Raw genomic sequence first — 14,767 nt, 5'->3', positions numbered from 1 at the left:
CTCCTCATAGTTTTTTTCTAATTTTCTTCACTCCACACTGCTGTTTCTCCTCCCTCCTCTGTCCTCTGCTTTCCCCCTTCTCTGTCCCCCCCCCCCATCTCTCCTTTCAACCCCCCCGCCCCCACCACCACCACTCTGTAGTTCAACGAGTGCAGTAGTGTGAGCAGCTGTAGTTGAAGGCGTCTTCATCAAGGCTAATGAGACTCACTGGTGCAGAGTAACCATTGTTGTAGTAAGCGAGGCGTTTTTGACAGGCCGACCAACACCCCAGGGGTTTCACTGCATGGTTCCTGGCCCTTCATTTGTTGCGTGTAACGGTCTTGCAGACTTGAGACACATGTGCACACACACACACACACACACACATACAGTGTCACCAGCTTTTGTCCTCTGACTGTCAACTAATAGATTAATATTGCGTCTTCAATATTATTGTCTACTCTGCACAGTGACTTCTATTCAGTTCCCCTAAATGAGCAAGACAATAGCAAGGGAGCAACCAACAGAAAGCACTAGGGCATAGAAGACTGTAGCTACATGGCTTTGACTCATGTTGAGATTGGCCCACAATTTGTAGCATTTTCTCTGCTCTGTTGTAGCTGTAACTCTGCCCATATTTCTCCATTTGTACTAACTAGCAGTTTGGGTGTGCATTTATAATTGTATATTGAGTTGAATCAGAGAATTGGATTGGAAAGAGAGCTGGTGAATAATACATGCTATTTGGCACGCTTTCAAATAAAGTGCCTCGATAAGTGAATACATTTTTAGCGTGGGAATAAAAATCTAACAGACAGTGAAGCGCCATGCTCTGCCCATTGGCCTACACATTTTAGCAACACTATTACCAAGCTATCAGCTGTTTGTGGCTGCTTTATCTCACGCATGTGCCCTGGGAATGCTGATTTGTATTGGTATTTTACAACACTGGTCATCTGTCTGTGGTCACTCGCAGATTTCTGTTCCGCTTAGTCATCAAATCATTATCCAGCCTTGCAGTCCCAGTCCCCCTACAAATGCACACCCAGAGTTTCACTTCTCACAGTCCCACAGGAGGGCAGCTTCATTTTTAAACACCCTTGTTTAGCTTGGTGGAATTGCGCAACAGGAACTTGTTTGCCTCCCTCCGTCTGTCTGTTTCTCTGCTGACATCGATACTGAAACCATGAACGAGTGGCATGCCTGGATCATGTGATGACTGGGTGGCTCTGGGTAATCCTGGAGCGTTCCATTCTGAACAGGTCACTATGGTAGAGGTTATAGGAGGTTAGAGCCCCTTAGAGAACTGTAGGAACGACCAAGAGTTTGTGTTTCAAGGTGAGGAGGAGTTCTCAGTCAGGCAGAGCTGCTACATGAAATAAGTGTATTTTTTATTGACAGGGAAACTTTGTTTTATAGTTTTAGGGTTTGGTGTTTAGATGAGGCAGTGCAGAGTTCAGGGAGTTGATCAGCCTCCCCATGCGTTACGCACCTGTTATGACCTCCGTGCCCCCGTCTGCCCCTATCTGCCTGCCTTATGTCACCACAGACAGCTGACAGGCATAAGTAGCCGGGAAGACCCCTAATGACCACCTCCTCTCTCAAATTCAGCTCTTGGTCACCTCAGGATCTGCTACCTTTTAACTCAGCTGATTAACTGATAATACTAATGTCAGTTGTGTAGGTTCGGGTAGCTTTTTTGAGCAATGAGTTGTGTGTTCCCACAAGCAGGGCACACACTCTTTAGCAAAGTCGACACTTCATGTATTGATCCACTGGGCTTTAAATGAACTGCTGCAGCTTCCTACGTTGACTGCTTGTGCTGTATGCTAGGTGTATTTGTCATTATACTTGACTACTGTGGGGGAAAAAATCAGGGTATGCTTGGCTCATGCAAATCAGACATGTACACACACACACACACAGCATTGTTTGCATTCTGGGAATCCCACTGCTGCTGGTGAGGAGAGGTTCAGTCACTGGCAAGAGGATGAAGGTATAAGAGAGTGAGGAGAGGCGGAGGTGGCTAAATGCACCATCATAACACACAGTAGAAGAGTCATACTGAATTGAAAAGCCTTGTGTATATAGCCCCAATCCGGGATTTCTGACTGTAGGAAGTACGGGCATATACACAGACTCTAAGGTTGTGATGACTTTCAGAGGAAGATAAGTTTTCACTTCTTTGAGGTGCAACTGAAAGGCAAATGCAGGTCGAATTAGAACATAAAGAAACATCATGTGGCCTTTCATTACATTTAAAAGACTTCCAAAATTCTGTATTAGAAGCTCTGTCAATATATTTTATAGTGGAGGAAAATGTCTCCAATCCCACATTTTGACTTTGCTGTATGCACAGCATTTTGAGTGTTACTCTCTAAATTGCAGCACTGCATTATTTGCAAATGGTTTGAAAGACCACGTTTTTTTGTGCTAAGCTTGCTAATAATGGAGAGTAAACAGTTACTACAACATTGAAATGCAAAAATTTAGATGCAGCATTTAATGGCAAACCGTTGAGCCATAAGTACTCTAGAGACTAATAATTCATCAATAAGCAACTACTTCTCATTTTAAGATACTGAGTGCTTTTGTATTGGAGGATTCTGGTTAAAGAAGGTTAAAGATGGCTGTCACCACGGTGTGTCAGTGAAAACACGGACATGAGGGTTATCTCTGGCCAGTTTATTCTCAGGATGGACAGGAGTGTGGTCTAAACAGAAAAGCAAAAACCCTTGGTAATAGGTAATCACATAGGTAATCTATCATCTCCAGACCCCCGTGGAGTAGAAAACAGGCTTCATAAGACACAGCTGGGCTGGGGGGAGGTCGGCCATCTGGGCACCTTCGGTTTGGCCCTCCACTTCTGGCACTCTGGGCAGTGGTGCTGGTGGCAACGGACTACTTCTCGGCCCCTGAGAATCCAGAACCATCGTCGGAGCTCTGTAAAGACCCGTTCAGATCCTGGGTGGCATAGCTTGCTGTCATACTGCTGCACTAGGAGTCGAGTCACTAGATGTTTTGGGTCGAGTACTATCGGGTGCACCGAATCTGTGCTGAGGCCTTCAGCATGCCGTAATCGACCCCTAACACGAATTAACCCTGTGTGGGTGTCAAACTCTGGGGACAGCATGATGAGGCGACTACCGGAGGAGATGGACTTGTCGGAATGAAGGGCATCGTACTCCTGTGGGAAACTCACCCTTTGTGCTCTTTGCAGAATAGTGTCTTCCGTTCGCTGGTAATCGGCTGCACTGAGCTGGGAAGCCACCCCATTTAGGGACCTGCAAGTAGCCTCCACCAGATCCTGGAAGGTGGAGTACTGGCTGACATCTATGGCGGAGGGGTCAACGGTAGTAAACCCACAGAACCTAGACTTCCTGAGTTCTGCTGGGTCCTCTAGGGTCACTGCTGTAGGGGTTACCGGCCATAACTCAGGGCTCTGGTACAGGAACTCTGCCCCCTGACTCCATCTATTAGGCTGAGCCAGCTCCAATAGGGTCTTCCCCTGGATTATGTCATCCGCCGGGTTGCTAGACGACTCAACGTACCTCCAGCAGTGTTCCTGGGTGAGCTCCTGGATTTCAGCAATCCGAGTTCCTACAAACACTTTGTATCTGCAGGATTCGGACTGCAGCCAAGTGAGGACAGTGGTGGAGTCTGTCCATAACACTGTGTTCTTGATCCCCACAGTTAGCTCCTTGTGAAGAAGGTGGGCTAGCTGGGCACCAGTGAGGGCGGCACTCAATTCCAATCTTGGCATGGAAAGTTGCCGCTTAGGGGCGACACAGGATCGTGCAAGTACAAAGGCTAGCTGAACTTGCCTTTGCTCATCCTCGGTGAGTTAAGTGGAGTTGAGGTAAGTGTTGGAGCTCGCCTTCCCATGTCTTCCATGCTTGCAGTAGCTCAGAGGGTAGTAAGGGGTCATCCCACTCTCTCTCCTTAGCCCAAAGACATTGCACAAGCACCTTAGCCCTGGTGGTAAATGGAAGTATGTATCCGAGTAGATCATACTGGCTTGCGAGTACACGGTAAATATTACGCATAGTCACTCTGGATAAGGAGATGGGCGGTGTTTGTAGTGCAGGTTATCTGGAGCGCAATGCCAGGTTAACCCAAGTGCATGCTCTTGAGGATCGGCTTGAGAGTCAGATATCCACAGCTCCGTACTTGTGGATCTCGCCTCCTTTGGCAGATGAAGCGTCATTGCTCGCCCATTGCCTAATTTCAAAGCCACCGGATGCCAACAACTCTCTTAACTGGTCCACCAGGGTCCGTGCCTCCTCTGGTGTAGTGGTGCTTAGCAGGCAATTGTCGACATAGAAGCTCCTTTCCACTGCATGTCGAGCTCCATCCCCTGGCTTGCTGTGGCTGAACACATGCCTCTGGAGGGCAAATGTGGCACCACTGGCTGCAAGTGGTGCTGAAGGGGAGGACTCATATACTTCCGGGGGTTTTCCGGGTTGCAGGTCCTGCCAGAGGAACCTCAGAAGGGGCTTGTCATCAGAGAGGAGACGGACCTGGTGGAACATTTCAAGGATGTCTCCACTGATTGCCACTCGATGTTCTCTGAACTGGACAAGCACCCCCAAAAGTGACAAGCCAAGCGTGGGTCCCGGCAGCAGGAAGTTGTTGAGGCTCTCACCATTATAGGTGAAGGCGCAATTGAAGATGAGTCTGTGTTTGCCATTATGGGATACCAGGTGGCGAAGTATGTACCACAACTCGTCCGACTGTTCTGCTTCCTGGGGGGAGAGCTTAGTGACATATCCTGCACTCTCAAGCTCCTGGATCTCCTGCTGGTAGATTGTCGCGAGTTGTGGGTTTTTGGTGAGTCACATCACAGCTTCCCTAGGTGCGTTAGCCTGGACATGTTCTTAGCTTGCAGAAGGGGTGTGGCACAGTCGCAGGTCCTGTCGACCACCACTCTAATGGTTTTGGACTCAAGCTTGTTGATTGCTTCCTGATCCTGTCTCGATCTGACAACTTCCTTCTCGTTTCGGAAAGGCAGGATATCTAATTGCCACAACCTTTCCACTTGCCAGTGCAGGGGGAGGTAAAAAGGCACTGTGAGGCTGGGAGTTGATCCTGTAGGTGTCTAGAGGGGCCTTGTAGAGTCCAACCAAGGTGCGTATGAATTGCAGCTGGACCCCCTGGTGGGCCAAGGCGCACTGGCTCAATCGGGATGATGAGCTCTGGATGATCTGAGCCGATGAGCAGTGTGGGACGTGCCGTGTATATTTCTCCTGCAAGGCTGCCACTGGGTAAGTATATTATTATTACCTTTATTTAAACTTGAGAAAATCATATTCTGCTATCATATTCTGCTAATCCCAGTTGATCAGCGGTAAAAGCCTTCTGGATGTGGAATTTCTCATCGGGCTGGCTCTCTAAGGAGATGGTGAAAGCCACTGAAGACCCATGCACCGTCTTGATTTCTTGGTGCACAGTTCGCAGTTTCATGGCTTCTGCCCTTCCTTGAAGACCCAAGCGTTTTAAAGCAGAGGAGAGCAGGATGGTGCGCTCCAAGCCATCGTCTAAAATGGCGTAGGTCTCCAAGGCTCTATTCTCATGATGGAGAGTGACTTTAACCACTTTAGGCCCGTGCACATCTCCAGCACCATTTGTTTCGCTTAATCCAGCTGACAGCCTGGACTTTAGTAAGGGCAGCAAATGTGGTGCATTGACTCAAATAATGTTCTTTGTTCTCACAGTATGGGCAGAAAGCCTTTCCCTTAATCTTACTCTTAAATGGTGGTGCCATGGGGGTAGCCTCAGGTGGGTTAGACTCCATTGTGTGCATGACTGTGGATGGTCAGTTCTGAGGACGATGTGCTGGCCTAAACTCCTTCTTCTCTGTGAAGGTTTGGTCCATCGGGTCATACTCCATGCAGTCGGCTTCCATCTGCAACCACTCTGCAAACTCGATGAGGGACGTTTTGATCTGGTTGGGGTCTCACCGCATGTGATATCTCCTGAACCGCTGCTGCTGTGAACGTGGTAGCCGGTTCAGCAGTTGTTTCACATTTGAGCCACTATGTAGTTCTTCCATGCCATCCTCCTTGAGGGCTTTTAGAATGCCCACCATGACCTGTACACGCAGGGAGAAGTCATCATAGGCTCGTTAATCTCCTGCACCAACAGGAGGTAGGTTCTCCAGGGTTTCTATTTCTCGGAGGGCAAACTAATAGGGTCTCCCGTACCTTCTATCCAGTACATGCAGAGCATTGGTATAGGGGCTGGATGATTCTGCATGGGCTAGTACCAGTCTGTGGGCGTTGGGGACCTTCACGTGTTTCAGGAGGAGAGAATACTTATACTGTTCAGACTGACCTTCGTGGAGGAGGCTGTTGAGGGCCAGCCAAAGTTCCACATACTGTGCACGATCTTCCTTCGTGAAATCTGGAAAGGTAGGTCCTTCCACGTGGAGCGGGTAGGGTGGTGCATACCATGGAGCTTCAGGTGTTGTCTTTGACCCAGGGACAGGAGGAGTAATATGATGGGCTGGCACTGGAGCATGATGGGTATAATCCTGGAGAGGAGGTTCAACTTTAAGCGGCTGGACTGGGATCACTAAGCTGGCTTGGTATAGTGAATTAACTAGCATATCGTCTTCTCCCCTAGCTGGGGGCTCTGGGTGGAGTGAGGCCTGTAGTTGCTGACTCTGGTCTGGAACTTGTGGGAGAGGACATAGCGGCATGAAGCTAGAGAGCTGTGAGAGGTGAGCTGGGGTGGTATCCTCATATCATATCTGTATGCACTGAGGGACGACACTTGACTTAGTGGAGGTGGTGATGCAAAGTGCTGGGCTGGCGGGGAGTTTGACTGATTGAGCGGCAACTCACCAAATGGTTGGGAGGAAGGATTCTGTGTGGGAGTCTCAGCCCTTGCTAACGGTGGGCTCTGTAGGCATACATTGGGGCTTGGCTGTGCTTTTCTCACTGATTTCAGAGAATGGGCCAAAGGTGATGAATGCCATGAGGGTGCTCTGGAGGACTGGGCTGAGGCTGGTGTGGTATTCCTCAACAGGAGTTGCTCAAGAAGCTCAGTCTGCCGCCTGGCTGCTTCACTTTGCTGTTTAATAATAATAATAATAATAATGATAATAATAAACTTTATTTGTATAGCACCTTTCATACAAGAAATGCAGCTCAAAGTGCTTTACAACAAAGAAATTACATGCATGAAAATAGACATAGAATGAGCATAACATAAGATGGAAAATAAAACTGAATAATAATAAAAATAAAGTTAAGAAATAGAGTACATAGAATGCATAAAATCAAGTAAAATACAACATTTTAAAAGAAGCGCATAAGTGCGAAGCAAGTGCAAAAAAAAAAGAAAAAAAGAAAAGAGTTTGAGGCCTGTATCAGGAAAGTCATAGCTAGTTAAAGGCTAAAGTGAAGAGATACGTTTTTAGCTTTCTTTTAAAAATATTTAGCGAGCTGGCTTCCCTGATATCTATAGGTAGTGTGTTCCATAGCTTTGGGGCGTAATTGACAAAGGCTGCATCCCTGATTTTCTTTCAGCTGTTGCTGGGAACCTCCAATAAATCAGCAGCTGATGATCGCAGTGTTCTTGAAGGCAAGTAGTGAACAAGGGAGTTAGCAATGTAGCTTGGTCCTAGCCCATTAAGGGCTTTGTATATAAGGAGGAGGACCCTAAAATCAATTCTAAATGTTACAGGAAGCCACTGTAGAGCAGCTAAAACTGGACTAATGTGCTCTCTCCTCTTGGTTCTGGTTAATAGCCAAGCTGCAGAGTTTTGAATAAGCTGAAGTCTCTGTGTTTTTTTTCGGGGGACCAGTAAAAAGTGTGTTACAGTAATCGAGTCAGCTTGAAATAAATGCATGAATCAGTTTTTCAGCATCTTTTTGATTTATAATGGTCATACTTTAGCTATGTTTCTCAGGTGGAAAAATGATGTTTTCGTGACCTTGTTAATGTGGGACTTGAAGCTTAGATCTGAATCTAGGATAACACCAAGATTTGTAACCTCAGATTTAATCCAGGGAGTCAATGTTCCCAGATTATTAAACAGCATTTCCCTTTTTGTTTTAGGGCCGACTAGTAGGATTTCAGTTTTGTCCTCGTTTAACTTTAAAAAATTTTGCTCATCCATTTATTTATTGCCAAAAGACAGGTAGTAATGGAGTTTATAGCTGCAGCATCATTTGGTTCAGCAGAGATGTACAGTTGCATGTCATCCGCATAACTATGGAAACATAAATTGTGATCTCTAATGATGTCACCAAGTGGAAGCATGTATAGTGAGAATAATAATGGACCAAGGCAGTTTAGCAGTCTTGCTCTGCTGTTTGGCTGTTTCAAGGATCTGTTGCATGAAGCTACTGGGTGGACTGGACTGCCTTGGATCCTGGATGATGGATGCACTGCTACTCGGAGGGCTCACCTCATGCCCTGGTGTAGAGGTTGTCGGTTGGCCTCCGTAATCTAGTATGTAGTCATCCAGGTGGGCAGGCTGTTGGATTGTGAACTCTGCTGTGACGTTGCCATGGTAACAGCCCTATCCGGCTTGAAGGACCACTTTGTATTGGAGGATTCTGGCTCAAAGTTAAAGATGGCTGTCGCCACGGTGTGTCAGTGAAAACACGGACATGAGGGTTATCTCTGGCCAGTTTATGCTCAGGATGGACAGAAGTGTGATCTAAACAGAAAAACAAAAACCCTTGGTAATAGGTAATCACATAGGTAATCTATCAAGCTGTATAAAGTATTATCTGAAGGTGGACTGTATAGTATTTGCTCTAACAATAACACCTGTGTACCTGTATCCAGACCTACAGCAAAATTATTATAATAATTATACTATATTGCAAGAACCAAAATAATTAAAGAATGCTATCTATTTCACAATTAAAATAACAAGATAAATAAATAATGTACAGCATCACTGCCTCTCTCCATTATGTGACCAGTTACTAAATGGATTGTGATATTCTATCAAAGTTATGCCAAAGGTAACAGTTACACATCAACAAATTCACACAGCAGTTTCCATGCAGCAATGAAAATGACACATTACAACAAATATGTCTTAAAAGGGTAATTGCTTACTCACCCTTTGTCACACACGCACACTCTTAACAGAAAAGTAAACTGGCGTTGTGATAATACTAGGAACTAAAACGTAACTATGCTCTTAATAGTATTTAAAGTCTGCTCTCTCTTCTCTTCTGCTCCTACTGGCACTCTTAATTGGCTAGAGCAGCAGCAGCATGCTGTGAACATGAGGCGTTCACATGCCGCAATTAACGTGGGACAGCCCCTTTCTAGAGCCTCTTGAACAGCTTTTCATAGACAGATAATTGGTGATCAGACCAGTTTACACTTTTGGAATTATCTACCCAAAATTGTGAGTGAAATAATTCCTTACTAAGGGAAGGTAATCTTTGGGGGAATATCGTGTTGATATTCATAATAGTCCAAATCCCAACAAGCATTTATGACATTCACTCTTCCTTTCCTTGAAAATATCTGTTTATGTGAGCTTAGCAAATGAGCGTAACAAAACCTTGATTGGGATTTTCCATATGATAATATGAGTGCTAATGTGTTTTGAGAGTGGGGGAGTGTCCCATCACCCAGTTAGACAAACTGTTTTTGTGTGTACAACTAGTGGAGTGTGACGGATAAAAATGCCTCATGCTCAGAAAATAATGTTCACGCTTAATTTCCAGATTTTTTGCAAAGCAGAAACTGTTTGACACTGACGCTTAAATGTGTGTTCATCTGTCTCTGCAGTGGAGTCTGGTGTGTGACTCGGCGTGGAAGGTCCACATTGCAAAGTTCTCCCTCTTGGTGGGATCCATCTTCGGATACCTGGTGTTTGGAGTCCTTGCTGACTGGTAAGACTGTACATTGAGTGTGCCTATAATCCAAGGTAAAATACAAATGATGGTCTTTCGGTGCTAAGAGGGATAAAATACCTTAATCAAAAGACCTATGTTTTACAAAGTCAAAAAGTTAATTTCTGTCTTACTCCCTCTATAGGTTTGGCCGCCACCCAGTGCTGATCATCTCAGTGCTGTTCATGCTGGTGTTTGGCCTGACTGTGGCCTTCTCCGTCAACGTTCCCATGTTCAGCACCCTGCGCTTCTTTGAGGGCTTCTGCTTGGCAGGGATCACCCTGTCTCTCTATGTCCTCAGTAAGTCTTCAACTTCCAACCACTGCCCTGCACTGGCTGTCATACATTAATAATCGTCTGGGTTGACTGTGTACAATTCTACAATGATGCTACAGTGTCCAGAATGTCTATAAACTAGGCCTCTCAAGAAATGCGGAAATTTGACTCCAAGCCCTTCAGGTACCATTTGAACACCTTGAAAGCTTGTTGTTAGTGTGGGTCATGTTTGTGGAGGATCCCCTGCAGGTGAGAGAGCTTGTTTTCAACGTATGTACTAAACAGAGGAGCTCACAAGAAATGGCAAAGGCCATTGCACCGCAGCAATACAGGAAATGCAGGTCTATTACATGGAACATTAGCACAGTCTGCTCACCTTAAGGGTAAGCCAGTCTGGTTTGTTTTGGCCTCGGCTCCATTTCTAGGAAGTAATAACAGCTCTTGCTGGTACACAGCAAGTTCAATGTTGTAAGGGGCAGTTATCCTTAGTTTTCCCTCAGTTGTGTCATCACTAACAACCAGACATATCTGATCAAAGAGCTGTTTCGCTTTAATTCTGAGGGAAGCTGAGGGACGCATCCAACTGCAAGAAGCTTTAAAGAGAAGCAATTGTTGCAGTGACCTACTAACATTTGTTAAACTGAATGCCATTCTTTGGATGTACGCTTCTCACTACAGAGCAATTACTGGCATGTGTACCCTTGAAGTGAACTCTTTCATTTTTATTTAAGTGGACCAGCTAAATTATTTTCATGGGATTTTACTGATAAAGACACAGGAGAGTAGAGGAGGGGGTTTTGATAGTATGCCTTCACTGCAGTCTCACCCATCACTGCAGTTAGTGTCCATACAGTCCATAATGTTCATGAAGATGAATCCCCTCTGTTGAGTGTGACCTTCTCTCTGTACAGCAAAGCTTTAAAGGAGTGATAATCTAGCAAGCTGCAAGGGGGAACAGGAGAGAGAATGGGAGAGAAGGGACTTTTGATAGTGTCCTGGTAATTGGCCTTCCAGTTGATGCACATTCTGGTCTTGCGATGGATCCTTAAAAGCCTCTTTGGCTGCAGTAATTGACCGGTGCAAAGGGAGGTTGCAAAAGTGGAGGGAAGGGAGCAAGGGCAAGATGACGAAGGAGGGGGCCCCTCCATGTCTCCATGTCCTTGTCATTCTAATTTACTCCACATCGTATACCTTGAAAAGCTTCGCTGCACTCCCAAAATAGAAGGAGCGTTTGGTCCACTCCCAGGACAAAGGGAGAGAGGGTGGGACAGAAGAAGGGAGAGAGGACCAAAGGGGTTGGATGCCACTGTACAGTAAGGTGCCTTATTGATTTTAAATGAAAGTGACATCAGCATCCATTCTTTTCTCATCAGGCTGCATTTTATGATTCAATAGATTATTGTACACTATGGACTTAGTAGTTCTTAGTATACACCTGTCTGTATTCTTTACTCTTCATATGAAGAATATGAGTCTGTGTAGAGTGGTAGCTATTGTAGAAGTTCTGAATCATCTTACATCTCTCTTGCATTAGTGGTGCAGTGACCAATGCAGCGCACTCTTTACAAATGTATAGAGGCATGGGGCGTCCTGGTGGCTCAGATGTAAATGTGATGTCCTGGGTTTGAATCCGTCCTGGGAACTTTGTCATCCCCTCTCTCTCCCAGTCTTCCCTGTCGCTGTCTACTTTGAAACCATCTAAAAAAAAAAAAAGAACTGAATAGGCATATTAAAACACAAATCTCATGTCTCTGAACAGCTGGTGGCCAAAGCAGCAGAGCAGTTGAGCATTGTGATGGTTGAAAAGGGAACAATATTTGAATTTATTAGAGCATTTCTCTGGGGGCAGAGAGCTACAGTGTAGCAGAGGTGCATGCCAAAAAATAAGCTACATCTGTTTGTTCTACAGAGGGCCCAATTATTCTAGGTCAGACTTTGGAGCAAAGGATTATGCTGCTTTCTCTCCCCCAGACCACATCTCCCCTTCAATATTTCTTTCTCATTATTTTTCTGTGTTCTTTTTTTTTAACCTTCTTTTGTTCTCTCCCACTCCCTCTTTCAATTTCTACTTGGCCAAATCTATCTTTCCTTCCTCCCTCTCTCACTCTCTCATTCTTTACCCTGCTTCTCCATTCTTTGCATTTGCCTTCCTAGTAATTGCAGAGTAAATACAGATTTTAAGGAGTGCCACTCTAAATCAGTCAGCCTGCCAACTCCTCAGGTAAGAGTCATAAAAGCCAACAGTCAACCATGGACCTGTCATGCAGTCAGCTGAATACCTTTTCTCCCTGCTGTTGTTAAGCAACACACACCAAGTAGAAAGAAATTGGGTTTGACACTCATTTATGAAGCAATAATACTAATTATATTTTTACCACATCAGCTGTTTCCTTGTTTCTATTCTAAGAACCAATATCCTCATGACATGAAATTCTTGCTTTCAAAAAAAGTTTGCCAAACTTTCTAGTAAACTTTACCTAGGTAAGTTTAACCTTTACAGAAGGTTAAACATAAGGTTAAATATGCACATTTGGATAGGTTTTGAATCGCTATACTGCTGCCCCTATTTCTGATTCTATGTGTTATGGCTACTGTCATATGATGTTTTCCCCTCAACCACTCTGTACTGACAAAACTCCACTAGTGCTGGTCGAAGTTTAGCTACAGTATATATCATTCAATAACAGAGACACTATTGGACAGAATCAATCATTTTATTTCAACGCATACTGGTTCGGAATCCATTGTAGCCTTGAAATGTGGATTGACTGTTGCATCAGCCAACAGCAAAGTGTCACTAACTGTTTTACATTAAAATGTAAATTAGTAAATGAGGCACTCTGGGACTTTCCTAAATCAGTTGCATTTCCTTGTGTTTGCCTTGTGTTTACATTGATAGGCTCAGATTCAATCCCGGCAACAGCCGTGTGTCCTGTCAAAGTGTCCTTGAGAATGTGCGTCACCTAAACCTGGTCATTCCTTGTGAATCACTCTGGGTAAGAGTGTGACCTAAAATGTACATGTAATCCAGTTGAACTCTGGTGCTCGCTGTCATATGACATTTCCACATTTAACATCAGAAGCATGTAAACCACATGACCTTCTTTTGTGGTTTGCTTTGGTTGACTCTGCCGAGAATGGGAAGTCGGGTCCAAATCTCAGCTTCAGCTGTGTTTGTATTGGAGACATGACACTAATCCCCCATTCTCATCAGCCCATTACCATGTGCAATTAAGTCTTAGTGCACATATCTGGAAGGGTAGGCGCCATTTCATAATCTTAATCTAGAAGGTGGCATTACAGAAGTCAGAAACATGATCGTGGCCTTTCTCTTAGGTTTCACATACAATTTGACAAATCCTTATGAGTAAGAGCACACAGTAAAAAGAAGACAATAACCCACATCATCCAAGTCACTGTCTCCTAAAGCAGTGGTTCCAAATGTGGGGTTCTGGGTCCTTGAAGCGGTCAGAGGGGGTTCACAGTTAATTTCAACCAATCTTTTTGAAATATTGCACAATGAAATAATCTGAGAGTAGAGGAAGAAAAAAACATTATTTAATCTATGTACAGTATAAAACAATAAGCAATTCTGTACTACATCATATCAAACAAAAGGTCTTCTCAGATGGGGGCATGTGGGACAAAATCTCATCAAATGGTGGTCTATATGGGGGTCCTTGGTTTGAACAAGTCTGGGAAACTCTGCCCTAACCCGTCATACCCTGCGCTGGACTCTATGAGAACAGCAAGTAGGCAATCCACTGAGTTATGAGGAGCCCCTTTCCACAAGAGGGGGAGCGATTTGAGCACTACCACTGTCCTTTCCGCTAGGATGGCCTGTCGGATTCAGGCCCACTGCAGCGGCCAACATGGCTGATGTGAGGCGACACTTAATTCGGCTCCTGACGCTAACTGCCACGCAGAGAGAGGGGAATAAAAGGAGTGGAGATTGGGGGTGGGGTGGGGGGACTTATCAGACAAAGGGAGAGAAGGCAGAAAAAAAAGTATGGGGAGAAAAAAAAGAGTGGGGAGTAAGATGGGGAGAAATGTGGAAAGGAGAAAGGACTTTTTCACCTCTGATTTAAGCTGCCATTCTGAGTGCTGGACTGTGGTGCAATGTGATGCAATTAGGCCGCCTCTGCATGTGAAAGTGAAGTGTTGCTGTGTTTTAAGGCGAAGACCTCTCATGTAAAACAGACCAGACTAATAGGTCATCTCTCCACCCCATTGATCTATGTTGGCTATTAAACATTACGGAAGAATAGCAAAGCCGATAGCTATAGAGAGTCATCTGATGCAGCGCAGCTATTTATACCCTAGTGTTCCATCAGTGTGTGTGTTAGCATTTTTAGCACTGTAGCACCGCACAAAGCACTAGTGCTTATAGCTCAGGGTCACGGTGCTGCTAGCTAGTGCGTTTTTACAGTACGCACACACACACCTCTGAACCCCCCGCACACAGATAAACACACACAGCAGCACACACTAGCTGAGTCATGCTAGCTGGCGGCACTGGGTGTTTGTATGAGATTGTTGTGATCAGTTGGAGACAATTATTGTGTTCTGGGGCAGTGGGCTAGAGCTCGCTTTTTATTTACGCTTGTTGCCTCATGCATTAGTATCAGCTACTGGGGGCG

General features: G+C 45.1%; 1 protein-coding gene across 2 annotated transcripts in view; it reads left to right on the top strand.

Annotated features, from left to right (window-relative positions):
• Positions 1 to 14,767, top strand: part of LOC139650166 (solute carrier family 22 member 23-like) — a 37,657-nt gene that overhangs the window by 5,245 nt on the left and 17,645 nt on the right. For both annotated transcript variants that reach the window (XM_071526739.1, XM_071526738.1), the window contains 2 exons: positions 9,748 to 9,851; positions 9,997 to 10,151. In XM_071526739.1, coding sequence (XP_071382840.1) covers positions 9,748 to 9,851; positions 9,997 to 10,151 — 259 coding nt within the window. The remainder of the gene's footprint in view (positions 1 to 9,747; positions 9,852 to 9,996; positions 10,152 to 14,767) is intronic.

The sequence above is a fragment of the Centroberyx affinis genome, unplaced genomic scaffold (genome assembly GCF_046629955.1).
Source record: "Centroberyx affinis isolate AG114_WGS23_722 - 3 ecotype Tasmania unplaced genomic scaffold, CSIRO-AGI_Caff_v1 ptg001449l_1, whole genome shotgun sequence".
Lineage (NCBI taxonomy): Eukaryota > Metazoa > Chordata > Actinopteri > Beryciformes > Berycidae > Centroberyx > Centroberyx affinis.
This window is presented reverse-complemented; position numbering and strand designations above follow the sequence as displayed.